General features: G+C 49.8%; 1 protein-coding gene across 3 annotated transcripts in view; it reads right to left on the bottom strand.

Moving 5' to 3' along the window:
* Positions 1-19,919, bottom strand: part of uba1 (ubiquitin-like modifier activating enzyme 1) — a 416,000-nt gene that overhangs the window by 235,584 nt on the left and 160,497 nt on the right. For all 3 annotated transcript variants that reach the window (XM_072472935.1, XM_072472934.1, XM_072472936.1), the window contains exon 18: positions 18,739-18,813. In XM_072472935.1, coding sequence (XP_072329036.1) covers positions 18,739-18,813 — 75 coding nt within the window. The remainder of the gene's footprint in view (positions 1-18,738; positions 18,814-19,919) is intronic.

Below are 19,919 nucleotides of genomic sequence, written 5' to 3'. Positions count from 1 at the left end.
TCGGTGGGCCCCGATCGAGGCGCGGGCCAGGCCACCGTGGGGGCACCCCCTGGGGCCAGATCGCCCCGCGCCCCCCCCCCCAGGACCCCGGAGCCCGCCGGCGCCGACTTGTCCCGCCGTTCAAAAGGTGGTTTATCCACGCCGGCGGGAGAGGGTTGAAAGCGGCGGGACTTCGGCCCATCACGGGCCGGAAAATCGCCGGGGGTGGGCCCGCCGACCGGCGCGGCGCGATTCCCACCCTCGGCGACCGGCGCGGCGTGATTCCCGCCTCCGCCGAATCTCTGGTAGCAGAGAATTCGGGACACGGCTAGGGCGGTTTTCCGCCAGCCCCCGGCAATTCTCCGACCCGGTGGGGTGTCGGAGAATCGCGGCCCAGGTTCTTTACTTACAGAGTAGTAAGGGCGTGGAATGCCCTGCCTGCAACAGTAGTGGACTCACCAACACTAAGGGCATTCAAATGGTCATTGGATAGACATATGGATGATAAGGGAATAGTGTAGATGGGCGTTAGAGTGGTTTCGCAGGTCGGCGCAACATCGAGGGTCGAAGGGTCTGTACTGCGCTGTAATGTTCTATGTTTAAATCCCTTCACAGCCTCAGTCCTCCCGACCCCTATAGCCTCCTCCGCCCAAAATCTTTCCCTCACCTCCTGGAGTGCTTTGGGAAATCGCACTGCACTGAAAGCGCTCTGTGTACGGCCTACCCCTGGTCCCAGCCTCCTGTGTTTATTTTTACCACTGAAATGCTGCACGTTCTTCAAGCTGCATTCTTCACAGGTGTAAACGTCGGTGATACAGGCCGGAATTCTCTGGCCGTTGGGTTTCCCGGAGGTGTGGGTGGGGGGGCTTCAATGGGAAATCCCAGTGACAAGCAGCGGGAGCAGAGAATCCCGCCAGCAGCGAACGGCGCGTTGCCGAGGAACACCCGGCTGGGGAAGCGGAGAATCCAGCCCAGGATTTTAGCTTTTAAGATTTGTGCTTTTAAAAATAAAACAAGCAAGCTTGTAAGGAAATGAATAACGTCATCATACTCATCTAGGTTAGCTACAATCTTATTGGGACCATTTACCAAACCTTAACCTTATTGGCTATGTCACCAAGGTTCCTGAGACGACACCTTCCAAACCCACGACCACTACCATCTAGAAGGACAAGGGCAGCAGATACCTGGGAACCCCACCACCTGGAGGTTCCCCTCCAAGTCACTCACCACCCCGACTTGGAAATATATCGCCGTTCCTTCATTGTCGCTGTGGCAACATCCTGGAACTCCCTCTCCCTGAAGGACTGCAGCGGTTCAAAAAGGCAACTTGTCATCACCTTCTGAAGGGCAACTAGGGATGGGCAATAAATGCCAGCCTAACCATCCCGTAAATTAATTTTTAAAATGTTTTTTGAAGTTTACTTTAGTCCCTTCATTGTTGGTTTCAGTGTTCAACTAACCTCCATCTGAGTTGTGATTAAAATAGAAAATACTGCAAAGACATGGCAAGTTAAGAGAGATCCTTTGCTTCAGGTGCATCCCTTTGATGGAATGGTGCTGCACCTGGGGCGAAATTCTCCGGAAACGGCGCGATGTCCGCTGACCGGCGCCCAAAACGGCACAAATCAGTCAGGCATCGCACCGCCCCAAAGGTGCGGAATCGTCCGCAGCTTGGGGGGGCCGAGCCCCAACCTTAAGGGGCTAGGCCCGGACCGGACTAATTTCCGCCGCACCAGCTGGCGGAAGAGGCCTTTGGTGCCCCGCCAACTGGCGCGGAAATGACATCTCCGGGCGGCGCATGCGCGGGTGCGTTAGCGGCCGCTCACGGCATTCCCGCGCATGTGCTGTGGAGGGAGTCTCTTCTGCCTCCGCCATGGTGGAGACCGTGGCGAAGGCGGAAGGAAAAGAGTGCCCCCACGGCACAGGCCCGCCCGCGGATCGGTGGGCCCCGATCGCGGGCCAGGCCACCGTGGGGGCACCCCCCGGGGCCAGATCGCCCCGCGCCCCCCCCAGGACCCCAGAGCCCGCCCGCGCCGCCTTGTCCCGCCGGTAAGGTAGGTGGTTTAATCTACGCCGGCGGGACAGGCATTTTAGCGGCGGGACTTCGGCCCACCCGGGCCGGAGAATCGCGGGGGGCCGCCAACCGGCGCGGCGCGATTCCTGCCCCCGCCGAATATCCGGTGCCGGAGAATTCGGCAACCGGCGGGGGCGGAATTCACGCCAGCCCCCGGCAATTCTCCGACCCGGCGGGGGGTCGGAGAATCTCGCCCCTGAAGTGTTAACCTGGGTGTTCTCTTTACAGATCCTGAGGGACCCTCACGGAATTATAGAATGAGACAGCACAGAAAGAGGCCATTCAGCCCATCGTGTTTGTACTGGATCTTTGAAGGAGCTACCAATTTAGAGAATGATCTAATTCCCTTTTAAACTGCCTCCTTTGTCTTACAACTGGCTTTGCAAAAGAAAGTCTCCTCATCTCAAACTGCTGTACGTTTTCAACATCTTGTGTTTCGCTCTCAGATTCAGCGGCATTTTCGTTTTATTCCATTTCAGCTGCACATCACACTGAGATGGCATGGTGCCCGCGCCCAGCCTGTTATAGCTGGCATTGCCTCTTTGTATGTTTCTTAACTTAGTCCGGTGGCACTTTGAATAGCTGCATTTCCGTGCTGGATTAAACCTCTGTGAAACAATACAACAGGACTGAATAACACAGCGCTTGATCCTTTTTCTCTTCCTTGGAAAATCAACCTCAAAGTTCCCGTCGTTTTTAAAATAGGTCCAGCCAATTAAACTCCAAAACCTGTCGTAGTGGCCACAGAGATCTAAACAGGAAATCAGATACCAGCTCGCTTCACGAGTCCAGTATCTGCCCATTCATTCCCAAACCTTTTAACACACCGGGTTTTAAAGGCTGCTGAGGAATTTCGTCAGAACCCCAGCCACAATCCCCACCCTCTACTCTATCACCTGCCCTCACTCTAAATCTGTCTGGTCTGGGCTTGCAAGCAGGTGGCAGCGTGAGTCATTTTATTAACCTTTTTCAAATTTATGAATGGCAGACTTGGGGCTTATCACCTCAATACATCACGGGGCATTGCAGCGAGCAGGTGTTCAAAGAGAAGGACCTGGAATAGATTGAGTGTCGGAGAGCTGGTGCCTTCCAGAGAACGATGGTTTTAATTCACTCCGGTAGCACAATGATCTCTTCCCAAAATGCCATTCGCCGATCAAGTGACAGACTGGCAGATGGCTAGAGGTGCTGCATTCGAATAACCAGCCAGACAGCGATTGGTTGAAGAAAAGGTGCAACATTCAAATTTTAATGATGTCATGATGAATTTAGGCACGTGTTGTTGGGTAATTGGGAAAGGCGGAGAGAGAAAGAGAGAGAGAGACAGGGAGATGGGAAAGAGCGATAAAGCATTCAGTGTCCTACGTCATTTCTCACTTTCCTTGAAGTGATTAGACGGCACGCCTGCACATCAGTTGTTGTTTCAGCATTAAGGTTACAAAATCTCAAACAAGTATGGACAGGCACACGTGCTTCTGCAATGTTGGACCCATTACAATTCATAGGGTCCGGACAATGACTCAGTCCTTGTTGAGAAACAGGGGAGGTTTGATTTTTAAGTAGTTCAGATTTCCCGTCAAGGTGGAATATTATTAGCTGACATCCAAACAGCTGAACCACGCACAGCTTGTTTTACAGTAATTGCTGTCAGTAATCAGTTTTGATTCTTATTGTTAATAATCACATACATCGTTATGCTTGGCTGGATGTAGTTTTCGAGAGCGGCAATGCAATAACATCTACATTCACTCTGATCCGATGGTCAGTTCTTGTTCTAAATCACACCAAGATAAAGGCAACAGCCTCTGTCATGATATGCAGACAGGCACATAATGAGATACACACAGGCAGCTAATGAACACAGAGAACAGGACATAACCAATCAGCAGGCAGAACACTTGGGGGTGGTTTCCCACTATAAAAGGCACGAGGCACTCACACTCTGCCTCTTTCCACTGGGGACATCTACAGAGTGAGTCAGGTGTATATATCACATAACACCTACAGCACGTGGCTAAGAGCTAGTCTGGTTCAGTCAGACAGAGTAATCACACTTAGGTTAGCAGAGAGTCGAACTCATAGAGAACTGTGCTAACTGTGCTACTGGTTCAATAAATCATATTGGACTAACTTCAAGGTCTGGAGTATCTTTCAGTTTAAGCTGCATCCAGTTGCAGCCCGTGTTATCTCAGTGTGCTTAACACGACAACCTCGACATGAAACAAACCCAATAGCTGTGAGGGCAGTAAAGGAAGTATTTTGAATCCTGTCCTCTTTTTACACCCTGGAGTTCATTCAAAGATTGGACTTCAAAAAAAAAAAGAAATATTTTAAAATAAAAGCGCAAGATGGGGGTGAATTTCAGGCCGCGGTCACCAGCAGAGAGAACGGCGACACAGGTGGAAAATCCAGAGAGACTCTGGAAACGTGATTCCCTCCGTAGAGATTGCATTTCCTGGTTTTCCACGCCCTACACGCCAACAAAGGGCGGGAACCTCATTTTACGGGATTTGACCCCCCCCTCCCCCCACGCCTCCACCTAATATTCAAAAAGGGGCGCGATTCAATGGCCATACTGCGTCCAAAACGCAGCTTGCCGCAGCGTAGTGTGGCCGATAGTAGCCGGGATACCTCGTTCCCGGGATCTACCTGACTCGCAACGCCTCGTGAGATCTCACGCGATCTTGTGAGACGTTGCGATGTAAATCCTGGCCATTGTGGGCGGGACCCCTTTTTAGAAAATCTACATATTAGAGCAACACAACTAGTGTCACTCTAATATGCATATTCTCGAGGTACCTGAGGCTTTGGAGTTCAATCCCTTCGCCCCGGAGACCTCAGGCGAGCACTGTGCAGCACGGGTCTCAACAAATGGGGACCAGATGGAATGGCACCTGTGGGGATCTCCCAGGGGATTGGAGGCCCCCAGGTGCATGCCCAGATGGCACTGCCAAGGTGCCAAGTTTGCATTTTCTGTGTACTGATGATCAGGCCAGAGGTGCCCTGCATTGGTGCTGGAGAGGGGAGGTTGCTGGGGTGGGGGGGGTCTCTCATAGTGTACTGGGGGTCGGGGGGGGGGGGGGGTGTCAGCGATTGGGAGATTGGGATGCCTGATCTCTCGCTACACTGAGGAATTACGATGAGTGGAGCTCCTCGGTGTAGAAAAAAGGGCGATGTCCGACGTAGGCTGTGCCTTTCCCACCAAGGCCCCTTGTTTAATGTGAGTGGCGTTGTAAAGCCATGTGTTTCTTGGCGCTGCAAGCTATGGGACTTTGTTCCCATTTAGATGAATCGAGCCCATGATGTCATGTCGGCAAGGTTTACAACAGCATTTTAAGAACAAGATTCAGTGGAGACATTCCTCCGGGAGTGCAAAGGTAAGCATGGCCCCCTGGGGGAGAGATACATACCCTGGCACAGGTTGGCACAGTGCTAGGGACAGGTCCCTGGGGAGTCAGTCACATGGGGGGGGCGTGTGTTCCTGTTATGTGTAGTAAGGGGTGGGGGACTTGCAGGCACGGGGATGGTGGAAGAGAATCTGTCAATGAGGGTTCGGAGAATGCAAATGATATTTTCCCAGTGGAGGGGGGGTGGGGGGCAGAGAGCTGATGATTACAGAGGTGGTGGGGGCGGGGGAAAAGAAGGCCTGGTGATTGTCAGGGTGAGGGGGGCTTGTGGTGGTGAGGGAGCCTGATAATTGTTTGGGGCAGGGTGGAGGAGGGTAGTGGAGCTTATCATAGAAGTTACAGTGCAGAAGGAGGCCATTCAGCCCATCCAGTCTGCACCGGCTCTTGGAAAGAGCACCCTACCCAAGGTCCACACCTCCACCCCATCCCCACAACCCAGTAACCCCACCCAACACTAAGGGCAATTTTGGACACGAAGGGCAATTTATCATGGCCAATCCACCTAACCTGCACACCTTTGTATTGTGGGAGGAAACCGGAGCACCCGGAGGAAACCCACGCAGACACGGGGAGAATGTGCAGACTCCGCACAGACAGTGACCCAAGCCGGGAATCGAACCTGGGACCCTGGAGCTGTGAAGCAATTGTGCTATCCGTGCTACCGAGCTGAGGGAGACCAATGATTGTGGGGTTGGGTGGGGGATTGCGGGCAAGGGGAGCTGATGCCCTTTGGAGATGGCACCTTGATCTCTGTCAGGCCCCGCTCCGTTAGGCTGACGCCGAAAACACCACCCACTGATTTTCTTTTGTCAGAAAGGCTCAAGACCTGGAGAGAAACAGGTCTAACCAGTGGGGAGCTACACGCCGGTTTTCAGTCTCAGCCTGACACTTTGAAGAAAAGGTAAGATTCCACCCAGCATCTGTGACAGGGTAAGAGGGTGTCACATTCCTGTAAAAACCAGTCCCATTGGGCTTGGTTCAGGGGCGAAATTCTCCGGTATCGGCACGATGTCCGCCGACTGGCGCCCAAAATGGCGCAAAGCAGTCGGGCATCGCGCCGCCCCAAAGGTGCGGAATGCTCCGCATCTTGGGGGGCCGAGCCCCAACCTTAAGGGGCTAGGCCCGCGCCGGACGAATTTCCGCCCCGCCAGCTGGCGGAAAAGGCCTTTGGTGCCCCGCCAGCTGGCGCGGAAACGACATCTCCGAGCGGCGCATGCGTGGGAGCGTTAGCGGGCGCTGACGGCATTCCCGCGCATGCGCAGTGGAGGGTGTCTCTTCCGCCTCCGCCATGGTGGAGACCGTGGCGAAGGCGGAAGGGAAAGCTTGCCCCCACGGCACAGGCCCGCCCGCGGATCGGTGGGCCCCGATCGCGGGCCAGGCCACCGTGGAGGCACCCCCCGGAGCCCGCCTGCGCCGCCTTGTCCCGCCGGTAAGGTAGGTGGTTTAATCTACGCCGGCGGGACAGGCATTTTAGCGGCGGGACTTTGGCCCATCCGGGCCGGAGAATCGCGGGGAGGGGGGGCGCCCGCCAACCGGCGCGGCGCGATTCCCGCCCCCGCCGAATATCTGGTGCCGGAGAATTCGGCAACCGGCGGGGGCGGGATTCACGCCAGCCCCCGGCGATTCTCCGACCCGGTGGGGGGTCGGAGAATCTCGCCCCTGATTCTGAGCCTATATTTTGATGGAAACAAAAATGGCAGAACTCTGGGGGAAAAAAAAGCGAATTCTGCACAGTTTTGCTTTTATCGTCCTTTCTATGCAACATTCACCGCAACTAAGCTGCTTTTCACAAATTTCTGAAAATTTATTTGAGGACATGGCAACATTGGCAATATTGGACTTACTGTCCTCTCCCTGTTTGCCTGTCGATTCCTCAGCAGCGTTAAGAGCACATAGAGAGACAAGCAGAGACTGTGGACTACATTCACCTGTAAGCCCCGACAGGGTATAAGGGGTGTCCGTTTGTGTGTGTTCAGATTGTGAACAGGGACCAGCACACTCTGGTTTGTAACTTAAAGTCTTGCCACTGCCATCAATAATGTTTGGAGCGCTGACAGTTTTATATATAAAAATGCAGCAGAAATTACTGCACAGTAGGAATCGAGTTGGCTCATTGAATTTGTACCGGTGCTAATTCTTCAAATGTAATGATCTACTTGAATTGCATAACCCTGCCCAATTATTGCATAGCTATAATGAACAATTTAACTTGGAACTGACACCTCAAATGTAGAGAATGAAAAGGGAACTTTGTGGTTAATTCCCTACCTAAACATTCCCTCTGTAATTGTACTTCAGTTATCGTCATTTACTGCGCCATTCTGGATATTCCGAAAGATTCCAACTCAGGCAATCCCCAAACTAAACAAATTCAGAACTAATGACTGAACTTCCCCCACGTGTAACAGCGATACCCCTTTTCTGGCCTATCTGAAGAATGACTGGTGCCGAATCCTGACTCTTCCACTCCCCTCTGACTCACCCACACTAACTTCCCCTCTGCAAGCACTCCAAATGGAAACCTCCCCGTAGCTGCCCCATACAGAATAAAGGCGGGACAAACTTAAATTGGCCATCTACCCAGTCAGGCTGTTGGTTGAATAGGCATTGCACGATATACTCAATCATGGACTCCAACCAATTCATCCCCTGAGGGAGTTTCCTGCGGGAAGTCCAGAATGTCCACTTCAAGTCCAGTTTCCCTCTACAGAGAGTTCTACAATTCCCACAACACAGGAGCCACTGTGTTCCTTTGAAAATGTTATTGTCTCTAGGGGTCGGTTAGCTCAGTTGGCTGGATGGCAGGTTCGCGATGCGGAGCGACGCCAACAGAGCAGGTTCAATTAGTGTACCCGCTGAGGTTATTTATGAAGGCCTCGTCATCTCAATCCTGTCCCTCGCCCGAGGTGTGGTGGCCCTCAGGTTAAATCACCACCAGTCAGCTCTCGAAGGGGAGAGTAGTCTTTGTTCCCCTGGGACTGTGGCGAAATTTACATTTTATAGTTTCATTGTCCCCATCTGAATTTATCCCATTCCCATCAAGATTCACTCTTTATAACCCGTTTTTGGTGCAAATGGATTCCACATTCCCAGCACAAGGGAATTTTCATTGTTAGACGTCCTTAAGGTTTGGTGGCTTTATTCTTACGTTCGATATTTCTGCTCCCACAGCGCAGGTTAACTAAAATGCTTGCATCATCGACTGATTTAACATTATCCATCCTCTTCAGCATCATTATACAGATTTTTTCATTGACAAGGGTCCCCAAGGGTTATTGGGGACAGGCAGAAAAGGGCAAGCAGGCTACATTCAGATTACGCACAATCTTATTGACTGGCAGAGAAGACTCGAGGGGCTGAATGGTCATTCTTCAGATAGACCAGAAAAGGGATATCGCTGTTCTACATGGGGGAAGTTCAGACATTTGTTCTGAATTCGTTTCGTTTTGGGATTGCCGGAGTTGGAATCTTTCGGAATATCCAGAATGGCTTAGTAGATGAGGATAAGAACATTATTTCTTGTGCTGTTATCAGAAAGACTTGGGGGTCACCTCTCTTCTACCTCACCCCTCACACTAATTGACCTTTACTAACAAATGACAGGGTTAGAAATATAACTTGTAAGAGATATTACAGGCATGAATTCCTTGGCCTCACACCCATGGTTACCACTGCATTTCGCTGGCACACCACGCAAACATGCTGAATTGGTATCATTCGCTAAATGGAGTTTTTTAATCTTAAAAGTTCTGATTATATTGTCTTATAGATATGGGTGAGAGAGAACTACTATTAAAACCCTATTCCCTTCCCTACTGTCTGTCATGAGTAAGCTTTTGAGAGGAAGATGTGTGTGTGTGTTTTACCTCTGGAATGTGTGGACAATTTTCAAGGGTTTAAGTGAAGAGGATTGTTTATTTATGTGGTCATCCCAAGAATTACATAAATGCTCCTGCTCTGATTCCCCTGTGACTATTACGTCATCCAGATGCACTGCCACTCGCAGTAAACCTCTGGGTATGTTTTTATCCCTCTGGAATATGGCACAGGCCCGCCACACTCCAAAGGGCAGTTTGGAGTACTCGTGAAGGCCTCTATGGGTGTTTATAGTGACATATAGTGAGGGGCAGCACGGTAGCATTGTGGATAGCACAATTGCTTCACAGCTCCAGGGTCCCAGGTTTGATTCCAGCTTGGGTCACTGTCTGTGCAGAGTCTGCACATCCTCCCCGTGTCTGCGTGGGTTTCGTCCGGGTGCTCCGGTTTCCTCCCACAGTCCAATGATGTGCAGGTTAGGTGGATTGGCCATGATAAATTGCCCTTAGTGTCCAAAATTGCCCTTAGTGTTGGGTGGGGTTACTGGGTTATGGGGATAGGGTGGAGGTGTGGACCTTGGGTAGGGTGCTCTTTCCAAGGGCCGGTGCAGACTCGATGGGCCGAATGGCCTCCTTCTGCACTGTAAATTCTATGATAATATCTTTCGGAGGCAGGGTCCAATTCTAACTGCAAATACACATCGCTCATATCGAGCTTCGTAAATGAGGGTCCACCGTCCAATATTACGTAATGGTCCTTGATGTGGGGCATCGGGTATCCATCCAAACAGGAGGGGCTGTTGACCGTCAACTTATATCCCCACACAGTCTGACCATCCTACCCGGTTTGATTACCGGGACCACCGTTGCCGCCCAATTGACAAAGGTACTGGTCCAATCATTCTAAGGCTTTTGAGCCGGCCGGGGTCGGTCTCAACTTTTGCTAACAAACCGTAAGGGATGGGGCGAGGCCTGTGTGCGCCCGAGTCAACCTGAATTCTTGCCATGGCCCCTTCTATTTTTCCCAGTCCTGGTTGGAAAACCCCAGGGTGTTTTCCTAGCACTCCATATGGGCCCCCAGATCCCATTTGGAAAATCTGCTGTCAGTCCAGGTGTAGGCATTTTAGCCAATCTTGGCCTAGCAGGCAAGGGCCAAGTCCCTTGACTCTGATCAATTGAAATTGCACCACTGTTGTGGTTCCAGCAGTGGCCAACAGTTCGCTGGTGTACATTGCCAATCGTGTGTTGGTGTCACGCAGATCCAACTGCTGTACCACCGGGTAAGATAGATATTGTAAATTGTTTTAGCTTTCTGAACTTGCATAGTAAAGTTTGTTATTTGTTCAAAACCCGTGGAATCTTGTGGCTTTATGCCAAGGGCAGGAATCTTGAACTTCAACCATCATCAACTTTAAACAAAATATTATTGGTCCCTAACCGGATCTCCCCCTACATCCTAAGGTCTGCCTAAGTACCGTAACACTGCCCTATCAAATCCTTTCAAATTTTTAAGCTTGATCATCGCACCCAAAAGCTCCCCAGTCCTTTTCTTTTCCTATATCGCTGCAAAAACTATCCTTCAACTATTTATCCAATTCTATATTACTGAATCTGTTATCTGCCACGTTAACATTCCAACTCCCAACCATTCATCTCCTTAAAACACAATTTTCCTCCTGACGCCTCTCTGTGTTTTCTCATCAATCACCTTAAATCTGTGCTTTTACCGACCCGTTGGTTATTGGGAAAAAACTTTGTTATTTACTCTTTCCAAACCCTTCATGATTTTTAAACACCCCTGATCAAATCTCCTCTTAACCTTCTCTGCTGGAAGGAGGATAACCCAGCTTCTTCTCCAGTTTAGCGGCATAGTTATAATCCCTCATCCTTGGAACTGTCCTCGTAAATCTCCTCTGGACCCTCTCCAAAGATTTCAAGTTCCTCCTAAAATGTCTTCTGTTCTCAAGGTTGTGCCGAATTGGACACCGTACCTTAGCTGGTGCTCTACTCGTGTTTTATCGCCAAGCAAGAAGAGGGCATGCTGGAAATCTCAACGGGGCTGGCAGCATTTGTAAGGAGAGAAACCGAGTTATCGTTTTGAATCCGATTGACTTTTCGTCAGAACTAATGAGAGGGAAAATGTGCCGGATGTTAAGCTGTAGCTGGGGGAAATTGCAACAAGATGTAGCAACCTTAAGAACAAGAGACAGAGGGTTTTTGCATTGAGACAAAAAATGTATGCGTGGTGGCTCAAGGAGCCTTCCAGTAATAATAAAAGGGTTTCATTAACTGTAGGGTAAAGCAACTATATACACAGAGCAATGCTGGATAGGTCGTAACTCTCCGGCACCAAGGTCCACACTGCCAGGATCCCTGTTCCTAGGATCCCACCTTTCTCTCCATTGGCCAGGGTTTGCCTGCTCCTGCGCGATTGGTCCCGAGCCAGGTTGCAAAGCCTCAATGTAAGCTATATACAAATGCTATATACAAGGTCAAGAGACATAAGGGAAAAGAGCTCATCACAGAGTTAGTTTGCCCGGGGATCTCGAGTCTTTATGGACCTCCTCAGTCCCCTAGCTGACTGGCCTGTCTCAGAGGTAGTCTTGTTGTCTGCAGTAGATACTGGTTCAGATGACTGCACATCTTTTGTAGAGCTGCTCACCTCGCCAGCTCCTACCTGGACTGCTGGCAGGGCTGACTCTGAAATTCCCGCTCCCTCCGCTCTGGAACGGCCACAAGAGAGCCAGCGGCACTAGTTGGATCCATCTGTTCTGGAATGGGAGTTACTGTTCCCCCAGCTCCTCACATGGTCAATATACGTCTGCACAGCCCTGCCCTTGACATTGACCACACGCGATACAGGTCCCAATCGGGGCATGATCCGCCCGGCTAACCAGAATGGGCACGAGGCAACGCTCCAAACTAGAACCAGGCCACCCACCTGGAATGATCGGTCAATCCTTTGTGAAGCATGTCAATTTTTCTAGGAGGCCTGATGTGCCTCTGCCCTCCCGCCAAATCTGGAAATTTCAAGTCCAAAAGCGTTCTGAGGCGACAGCTCACAAGCAACACAGTCAGCGTGACCCTTATGATGGCATGGAGGGTCATGTCGTAGGACAATAGGAAGATGACTAGTCAATGGCTCAGTGGCCGGTTTGATTGCTTCCTCGTAGCAGGTTTTAAAGTCTGTACAGCCCTTTCTGCCAACCTTTTGGATGCAGGATGATATGGGGCCGTCCTAGTGTGCCGGATTCCACTTGTCAGAATGAAGCATTGGAAATTGTCCCAATAAAAGGGCTACCATTATCGGACACTGTAGCTTCTGGTAGGTCGTATATGCTGAATACCCAGCGTAAGGCGTTCACAGCAGCCGTGTAGCTCCCATCTCTTGTATGGAGGGTCATTTGGAATGAGTGTCTACCAAGACAAGAAACATCCTGCTCAAGAAAGGGTCCTGAATAGTCGATGTGTACCCCAAGGAACTCCCAGGGATGGGGATTGAATGAAGGAGGTAATGATTGTTGAGCGTGGCAGGGAATGCATTGCCGTACCACTTCCTCAATAGCTTTACAGATTCCTGGTCACCAAATATAACTGCCAGCCAACATTTTCATCTTTTTGTGGTCTGACCGTTTGGGTTGGAATGACAACTTGAGAGTCCCATGGTATTATTCCATCCTTGCAGGTTAGTTCATGTCTGCAGGTTAATTAGGACCTCAACTGTTTGGACCTCTCGTGGAGCCAACCTATTTGTATCATCTGTTTCACCTTGGACAATACCGGATCTCACTGGGTCCAATTTCATATGTGTTTAGGCGACACCGGCAGGGTGTCCAGGTTCAGCACTAAGATGATTTCTTGGGGTTTCTGGTGGTGGCGTCACCTGCTTTGTTAAGGGGAGTTGATTTAATGCGTCCACATTAGAGATTTGGGTGCCGGGCCTGGGTGTTGGAAGGTGCAGTTGTCGGCCTCCAGCATCAAGGCCCAATGTTCCACCCTAGCAGAGTAGGTATTGACCTGTCCTCTCTCAAAAGATCCAATAGCAGCTTATGGTCAGTTATTATGACAAACTGCTGTCTATAAACATATTGGTGGAACTTTTTAACACTATAGGGGTTTTTTTCCAATTAAGGGGCAATTTAGCAAGGCCAATTCACCTACCCTGCACATCTTTTGGTTTTGGGAACACGGGGAGAATGTGCAAACTCCACACGGATCGAATTCGGGTCCTCGGCGTTGTGAGGCAGCAGTGCTAACCACTGCACCACAATGCCGCCCCTTTAACACTACAGATAACAGCCAATCCCTCCTTTTCAATTTGGTGTAATCAAACTCCCATTCCAAGAGGGTCCTTGAGGCAAAGGCAAATGTTGTTCTGATTTGTCCTCCAACCTAAGGGATAGAATGGTCAATTGGGCGACTGTTGCCTCACAGCGCCAGGGACCCAGGTTCAATTCTGGCCGTTTGTGATTGCCTGTATGGAGTTTGAACTTTATCCCCGTGTCGGCGTGGGTTTCCTCCGGGTGTTCCAATTTCATCCCACAGTCCAAAGATGTGCAGGTTAGGTGGGGTTACGGGGATAGGGCAGGGGAGTGGGCCTAGGTAGGGTGCTCTTTAAGAGAGTCGTTGCAGACTAGATGGGCTGAATGGCCTATTTCTGCCATTCTGTGGTTCTATTCTATTGTCCCTCTCCCATTGGGTGAGGTGTCACATGGGAAAACAATTAGCTTGCCCGGGTCAAAATGAAATAAAAGGTTCGAAGGTCGCAGAGCTTGTTTTACCAATCAGAAAGTTCCTTTTGCTGCTCCTTCCATTGCCAACGTTGTTCTTTCCTTCGCAAACGGTGTAGCGGTACTAATGTCATGGCCAGGTTTGGAATGAACCTGCCAGAATAGGTCCTATAAAGGATTTCAGCTCGGCTACCATTCCTGGATATGGCTTTGACCTTTCCTCGAGTGGGTGTGGGCCTGTGGCATCCCGTCGGAGCCCCAAGTACGTGACTTCTGGCCTGGAAGGTACATTGCTCACGTTTAAAGGTGGACTCCTACATCTCTGGACCTCCTTAATGTCTCTTCCAAACTTGACACGTGCTCTTCGCATGTAGTTCCAGTGGCTAAAACATCAACTTGGTAGACCGTCACTTTCGGGATAACCTGAAGAAGGTTTTCCAGGGTACACGAGAAAATAGCGCAGGCTGAGGAAATGTGGAAATGTAGCCTCGTGTACTAAAATAGGCCTTTGTGTTCTGATCGTGGTGAACCATTGGGACTCTTCGACTAGTTCCAACTGCAGATATGTGTGGCTGAGGTTCAGCTTGGGGCAGGTGAGGCCTTCCGCCAGCTGGGCGTAGAGGTCCTTGATTCGGGGGATTAGGTGCTTATCTACCTGGGCAGTCTGGTTAATAGCGAGTTCAAAGACCCCATATATTCTTATTGGCTTCAGCAGGGGGCTGTGGGGGCTGACCAGACGGGGGATTGCACAGGTTTAATTATTCCCAGCTCCTCTCATTCCTTCAACCTTTTGATGCAGGGTGTAAGGGACTGGTCTGGCCCTGACAAACCTCGGTGTCGAGTCCGGGTCAACATAGATTTTGACCTTCACACCCTTGATCCAGCCGAACGGATTGTGAAATACGTCCTCCCATCTTCACAGGACATCTTGAAAAACACAGTTGGAGGTTTTAAAGATTTCCAGCCAATTTAATTTAATTTGCTGTAACCAGTCCGTTCCCATCAGGCTTGGCCTGTGCCCCTCTACGACAATCAAAAGCAGCTGGGCCTCTGGTTCTTTATAAGCTGCTGGCGGTCCCAAGAATTTTTAGAGTTTCCCCCGTTGGTAGCTTGGCCGTCGTGCCATCCAAATTCAGGGTCTGAGCCCCATCTCGAATGTAATCAAACGTCCGCTACCCCACAACTGTAACCCACACCCTGGTATCGACCTCCATTTTCTAAGGCTTCCATTCAGTTGCAGAGTTATTTTGATTGGGGCTGCATTATTGACTTTGCCGATAGTTAGACAGTGCATTTCATATTCCTCCTCAGAACTCTTCTCCACTTGGTTCAGTGCTGTTGTGGATTGCTGCCGCTGCTGATCTCTTTTTGCATTGACGCGCTCTGCCTCCCATGGCAACAAGCCTGAATATCGGCTCTTCAGTTGCAACGAAAACAGACAAACCCGGGACAGTAGCCAGTTTCCGGAGGGTGACCTCCCTGCGTCCAAAACAATCCACCTCTGTCTTGCCCTGATGACCTATTCTTTTCCCGGTTCTCGGTCTTCGATCCGGTCCCGAGGACCATGTCTGGTTCGCTACTTTGATCAGCCCACACGCCTCGCAGCCATACCACCCCACAACTGATTCACTTCTGTGGGCTGTTTAGCACAGGGCTAAATCACTGGCTTTGAAAGCAGGCCAAGGCAGGCCAGCAGCACGGTTCGATTCCCGTAACAGCCTCCCCAAACAGGCGCCGGAATGTGGCGACTAGGGGCTTTTCACAGTAACTTCATTTGAAGCCTACTTGTGACAATAAGCGATTTTCATTTTTCATTCATTCCCCTTCCGGCATGCTTTGGAGCTCAACATTCCATCGCCCGAGCTACCTCGATCGCTTTGTCCAATGTGATTTCAGTTTCAGCAGAGTTTTTCTGGATGCTGAGGTTGTTAATTCCACAAACTAGACGGTCGCGCAGCATATCACTGAGCACTGCACCGACATCATAGTGCTCGGCCTGTTGGTGGACCCTAGCTAGGAAAGCGGAGACGGTCTCTTCGGGATCCCTACTGCAGAGTTGAATTTGTACCGCTGCAGGATGATCGAGCAACTGTGATTAAAATGTTCCTTGACCAACAGGTCGAAAGGTTTTGAGTGGGGATCCTCTGGGGATGTAACATTTCTCATCAGGTTGTAGGTTTGAGGCCCACAAACCGTCAAAAGTATCGCCACCTGCTGGTCATCCCCGGCGAACTCATTCGCTGTGAAGAAACAGTGGAGCCGTTTGGTGTTCTGCCTCCAGCCTTCGGACCCCTGATCGAACGGTTCTATCTTTCCGGTCATTAGCATTTTCCTCACTTTTTGGGTGCTCCTGTAAGAGGTTCCCAATTCTCATCTGACTTTGGAGGCTTCTTCCTGCCCCCCTCAAATCCCAAACTGCTGAAGACCAACGATCGACCCGTTTACCTCATCGCCAGTGTAATGGCTCGAGACAATACATTGGAGATTTCCAGTAATAACAAAAGGGGTTTATTAAGAATCGGCAAAGGCAGCTATATACAGGCACAGAGCAATGCTGGATACATCTCAACTCTCAAGCTCCGGGGCCTACACTGCCTAGGCCCCTGCTCCTAGGGCCCTGCGCTTTCTCTCTATTGGCCGGGGTTCGTGCGATCTTGCGCGATTGGTCTCGAGCCGGTCATGTGGACCCTTAAAGGGGCTGCGCTATCCCAGTATGGGATACAAAAAAGGGGTTAAGATGGAGGAGAAAGGTCACAGTCTAAAGTTGTTGGACTCAATGCTGTAACATGCCGAATCGGAAGATGAAATGCTGCCCCTCCAGCTTGTACTGGGTTTCGTTAACTCTGTTTTATCGCCCTACAGATGCTGCCAGACTTTGAGTTTTTCCATCATTCTCTGTTCCAGTTTCAGATTCCAGCATCCGCTTTTGGACTCTATACCTCTTTTTTATAAAGTACAGGATCCCATCTTCTTTCCACGTTGCTTTAACTTTTTCTGTCACCGTCAAACATTTGTGTACGCACACCCCGGGATCGCTCTCTTCGTGGGCTCCTTTTCAGAGTTATATAATTTTGAGCAGACTGGCTCTCCTCACTCTTCTGAGCAAAATGCATCACCTCAGAGTTTTACCTCACTGCTCAACCTTCTCTACTTAAACAAATACAAGTTCAAAGATGTGTAGCTTAAATGGATTGGTCACGCTAAATTGTCCCTCAGTGTCTAAAGATGTGCAGGTTAGGTGAGGTTACCGGGATAGGGCCTAGGTAGGGTGCTCTTTCTTGCAGACCCGATGGGCCGAATGGCCTCCTTCTGCACTGTCGGGATTCAATGTACTCTAACTTGTCCTCATGGTGTAACTCTTTGCTCTTCCTGGTGATGAGTACATTAATAGAATCAAAGAACTTTTAAAATAATTTGACAGCCTTGTTTCGCCCCCCACCCCCCAAGGTTTGCCGCACCTTTCTGTTGGGCTAAATCCCTTTGCAGCCGTTTCAAAAGTGTAACCCCGCTCATGTTTATATTGCCGCTCCTTCACCTCCATTCGCAAGCCATGAGATTTAATATCGGTCCTGGAGTTAAACAGGAAGCTGGAGTGTGAATGGAACAATATGTGGAGGATATCAGGTAGAAGTCTGTTTAAATGCACTAAAGGTCACACTTCCTGGCAAGCCTCGAGCTTCACCGCAGCTGAAAACATTAAGAAAGTTAAAAGGGGTGCCGTTGCCTTGGTTACACAAACGGCAGGATTCTCGTTCTCTCTCTGCTTGTGGAAAAGTGTACAATGAGGGGATGCACCAATGTGTTACAACATGCCACATCTGCTGTAATGTATTAACCCTTTCCCTGCGTGTAAACCCCCTCCCACACCGACCCCACCCTCCGTGCACCCCTCATTCACCCTCACAAATCCGGGAACAAAATGGTGGCATTGGAGCAAAGGTTTTGGAGGGGGTTACGTTTGGATATCTCAATGAAACAGCAGCACGACGCTCAGGAATACTTGGCACAGGATTTCCTCTGTGAATAAACCATTAACATCTGGCCTTTCGAGAGTCGTGAGAACCCAGCAGTGGACTGACATTCAATCTGGAGTAAAAACACAACATTCATACTGCACACTCGGTCGCCAACAACCTCGAGGTCAGGCCGTTTGGATGGACCTTTCCTGTGGAAATACTCCCGTCTTTAGACAATCAATCTAATGTTTAATGGACAATAGATATCCCCCCCCAAATTGATGATGCTGAGCATAAAAGTGAAATGTCGTCACGGGTGTGGGTGGTCGCCATTTTGAAATGTCATCTTCTTCCGAGGCAATGAGTGGGCATGCCTTAAACCCCTGTGCACCATCACAACATAGCTCGTATCGCCCATCTGATCCCTTACGAGTTACACGGTACCGGTAAGGAAAACATGCATCTCTGGGGAGAAACTTTGAGGCTGATTACCCATACCAGAATAGCACGCTGTGGCTGAAAAGGTCGACCTCTATGACAAGTATATGCGAAAGCATGATTTGGGGGAAAATGGGGTCGTCTTATACGCCAATTGACTTATATGCCGTGATTTACGGTAAGTAAAAAAAACAAAACTAGCCATCCTGTCATTCACTCTGAAAGCTCAATACTGTTCTCGGAGAAATAGAGTCACAATCCATTTCTAACATTATTCCCTTGCTCGAACAAAGCATTGTGCAGAGATGGACTTGATGCGTGGGAGTTAGCACTTACATTATCGGGATCGAATTCCAGAGGATGAGGACATCTCTTAGGACCTGACCAGAAAAGAGCTCCAGATGGTGTAACCTGGAAAAAGATTAGTGATTTAATCAGGTTGAAGTCCACCACATGCAAATTCAGTTCCAACAAAGCAACATTATATAAAGGGATAACTCCAAGCTTTTTAAACTTTGGGCTGGGTTGTCAAGCAGTTGGGAGGACTCCGTGGAGGGATGAAAACGGCTGCCAGGACCCAATCCTTGGATTCCCATTCCGAGTTTCTGATTTTCAGTAGAGTCCATCAAGCGTGAGAGCCGGTTCGGGTTGCAAGACCATCCCCTGCATTCCCGACCTGGCCAGCTCCATTTAGAGAATAGGGTTGACTTATTCCTCCACAATTTTCATGGTGCCGCACCAGATTTTCAGTGATTCGTGGTTCACGGCACCTCAAAGGTATCGTGAACCATACCCCACGAGGGAATCTTTCAAAAGGTAAGTTCAAAAGTTCCTCCTCATGCCCCCCATGCCAAAGTATGCCCCCACCTGATTCCTATGGTTCCTCTTATCCCCCATGCCAAGCTATGGCACCTCCATGCCCATGCACCAACTAGCCACGATATAGAAGCAATGAACCCTACAGTGACAATAACCCATTCATTTATAACTTTCTGCTTTCTAAAAAAAACCTCCTTTATATTTTACGCTTGTAAAGTCACCATATTCCCAGATGACCGTAGGCTGCTTTCCCCTTTGAGGGGGAGAACTGACTGGTGGTGATTAACCTGAGGATCACCACACCTCAGCTGAGGGACAGGTTGAGAAGGCGGGCCTTCATGAATAATCTTTATGCTACAGGTCAATAAAAGTGTAATTCATCCAGACCATTTAAAGTGTCAGTATCAGAAACTGCAAGCACTTGAAACCTCTTTATCTTTATGCTAGCAGATTGGCGGAGAGCTCGGTAAATCCATTAGACTGTTAAGGTGGCTGACCCTCAGGGAAAACATTGCTTGATTGGCAGTTCTGACTCTCTGACTCCTTGCCAATTGTGCAATTTGTATTGCTTATTTAAGGCGTTTTATCGCTTTAGAGTTCATCGGTTCTATATAATGGATTATTGATTCATGGACTTGGAAGTGCCATTGCTTGGCATTAGGGGCAATTGGATGTGTGTGGAGGGGCAGGAGCAGGAA

This window comes from Scyliorhinus torazame, chromosome 13 (assembly GCF_047496885.1).
Source record: "Scyliorhinus torazame isolate Kashiwa2021f chromosome 13, sScyTor2.1, whole genome shotgun sequence".
NCBI lineage: Eukaryota > Metazoa > Chordata > Chondrichthyes > Carcharhiniformes > Scyliorhinidae > Scyliorhinus > Scyliorhinus torazame.
The sequence above is the reverse complement of the archived record's forward strand: the minus strand, read 5'-3'. Positions and strand labels throughout refer to the sequence as shown.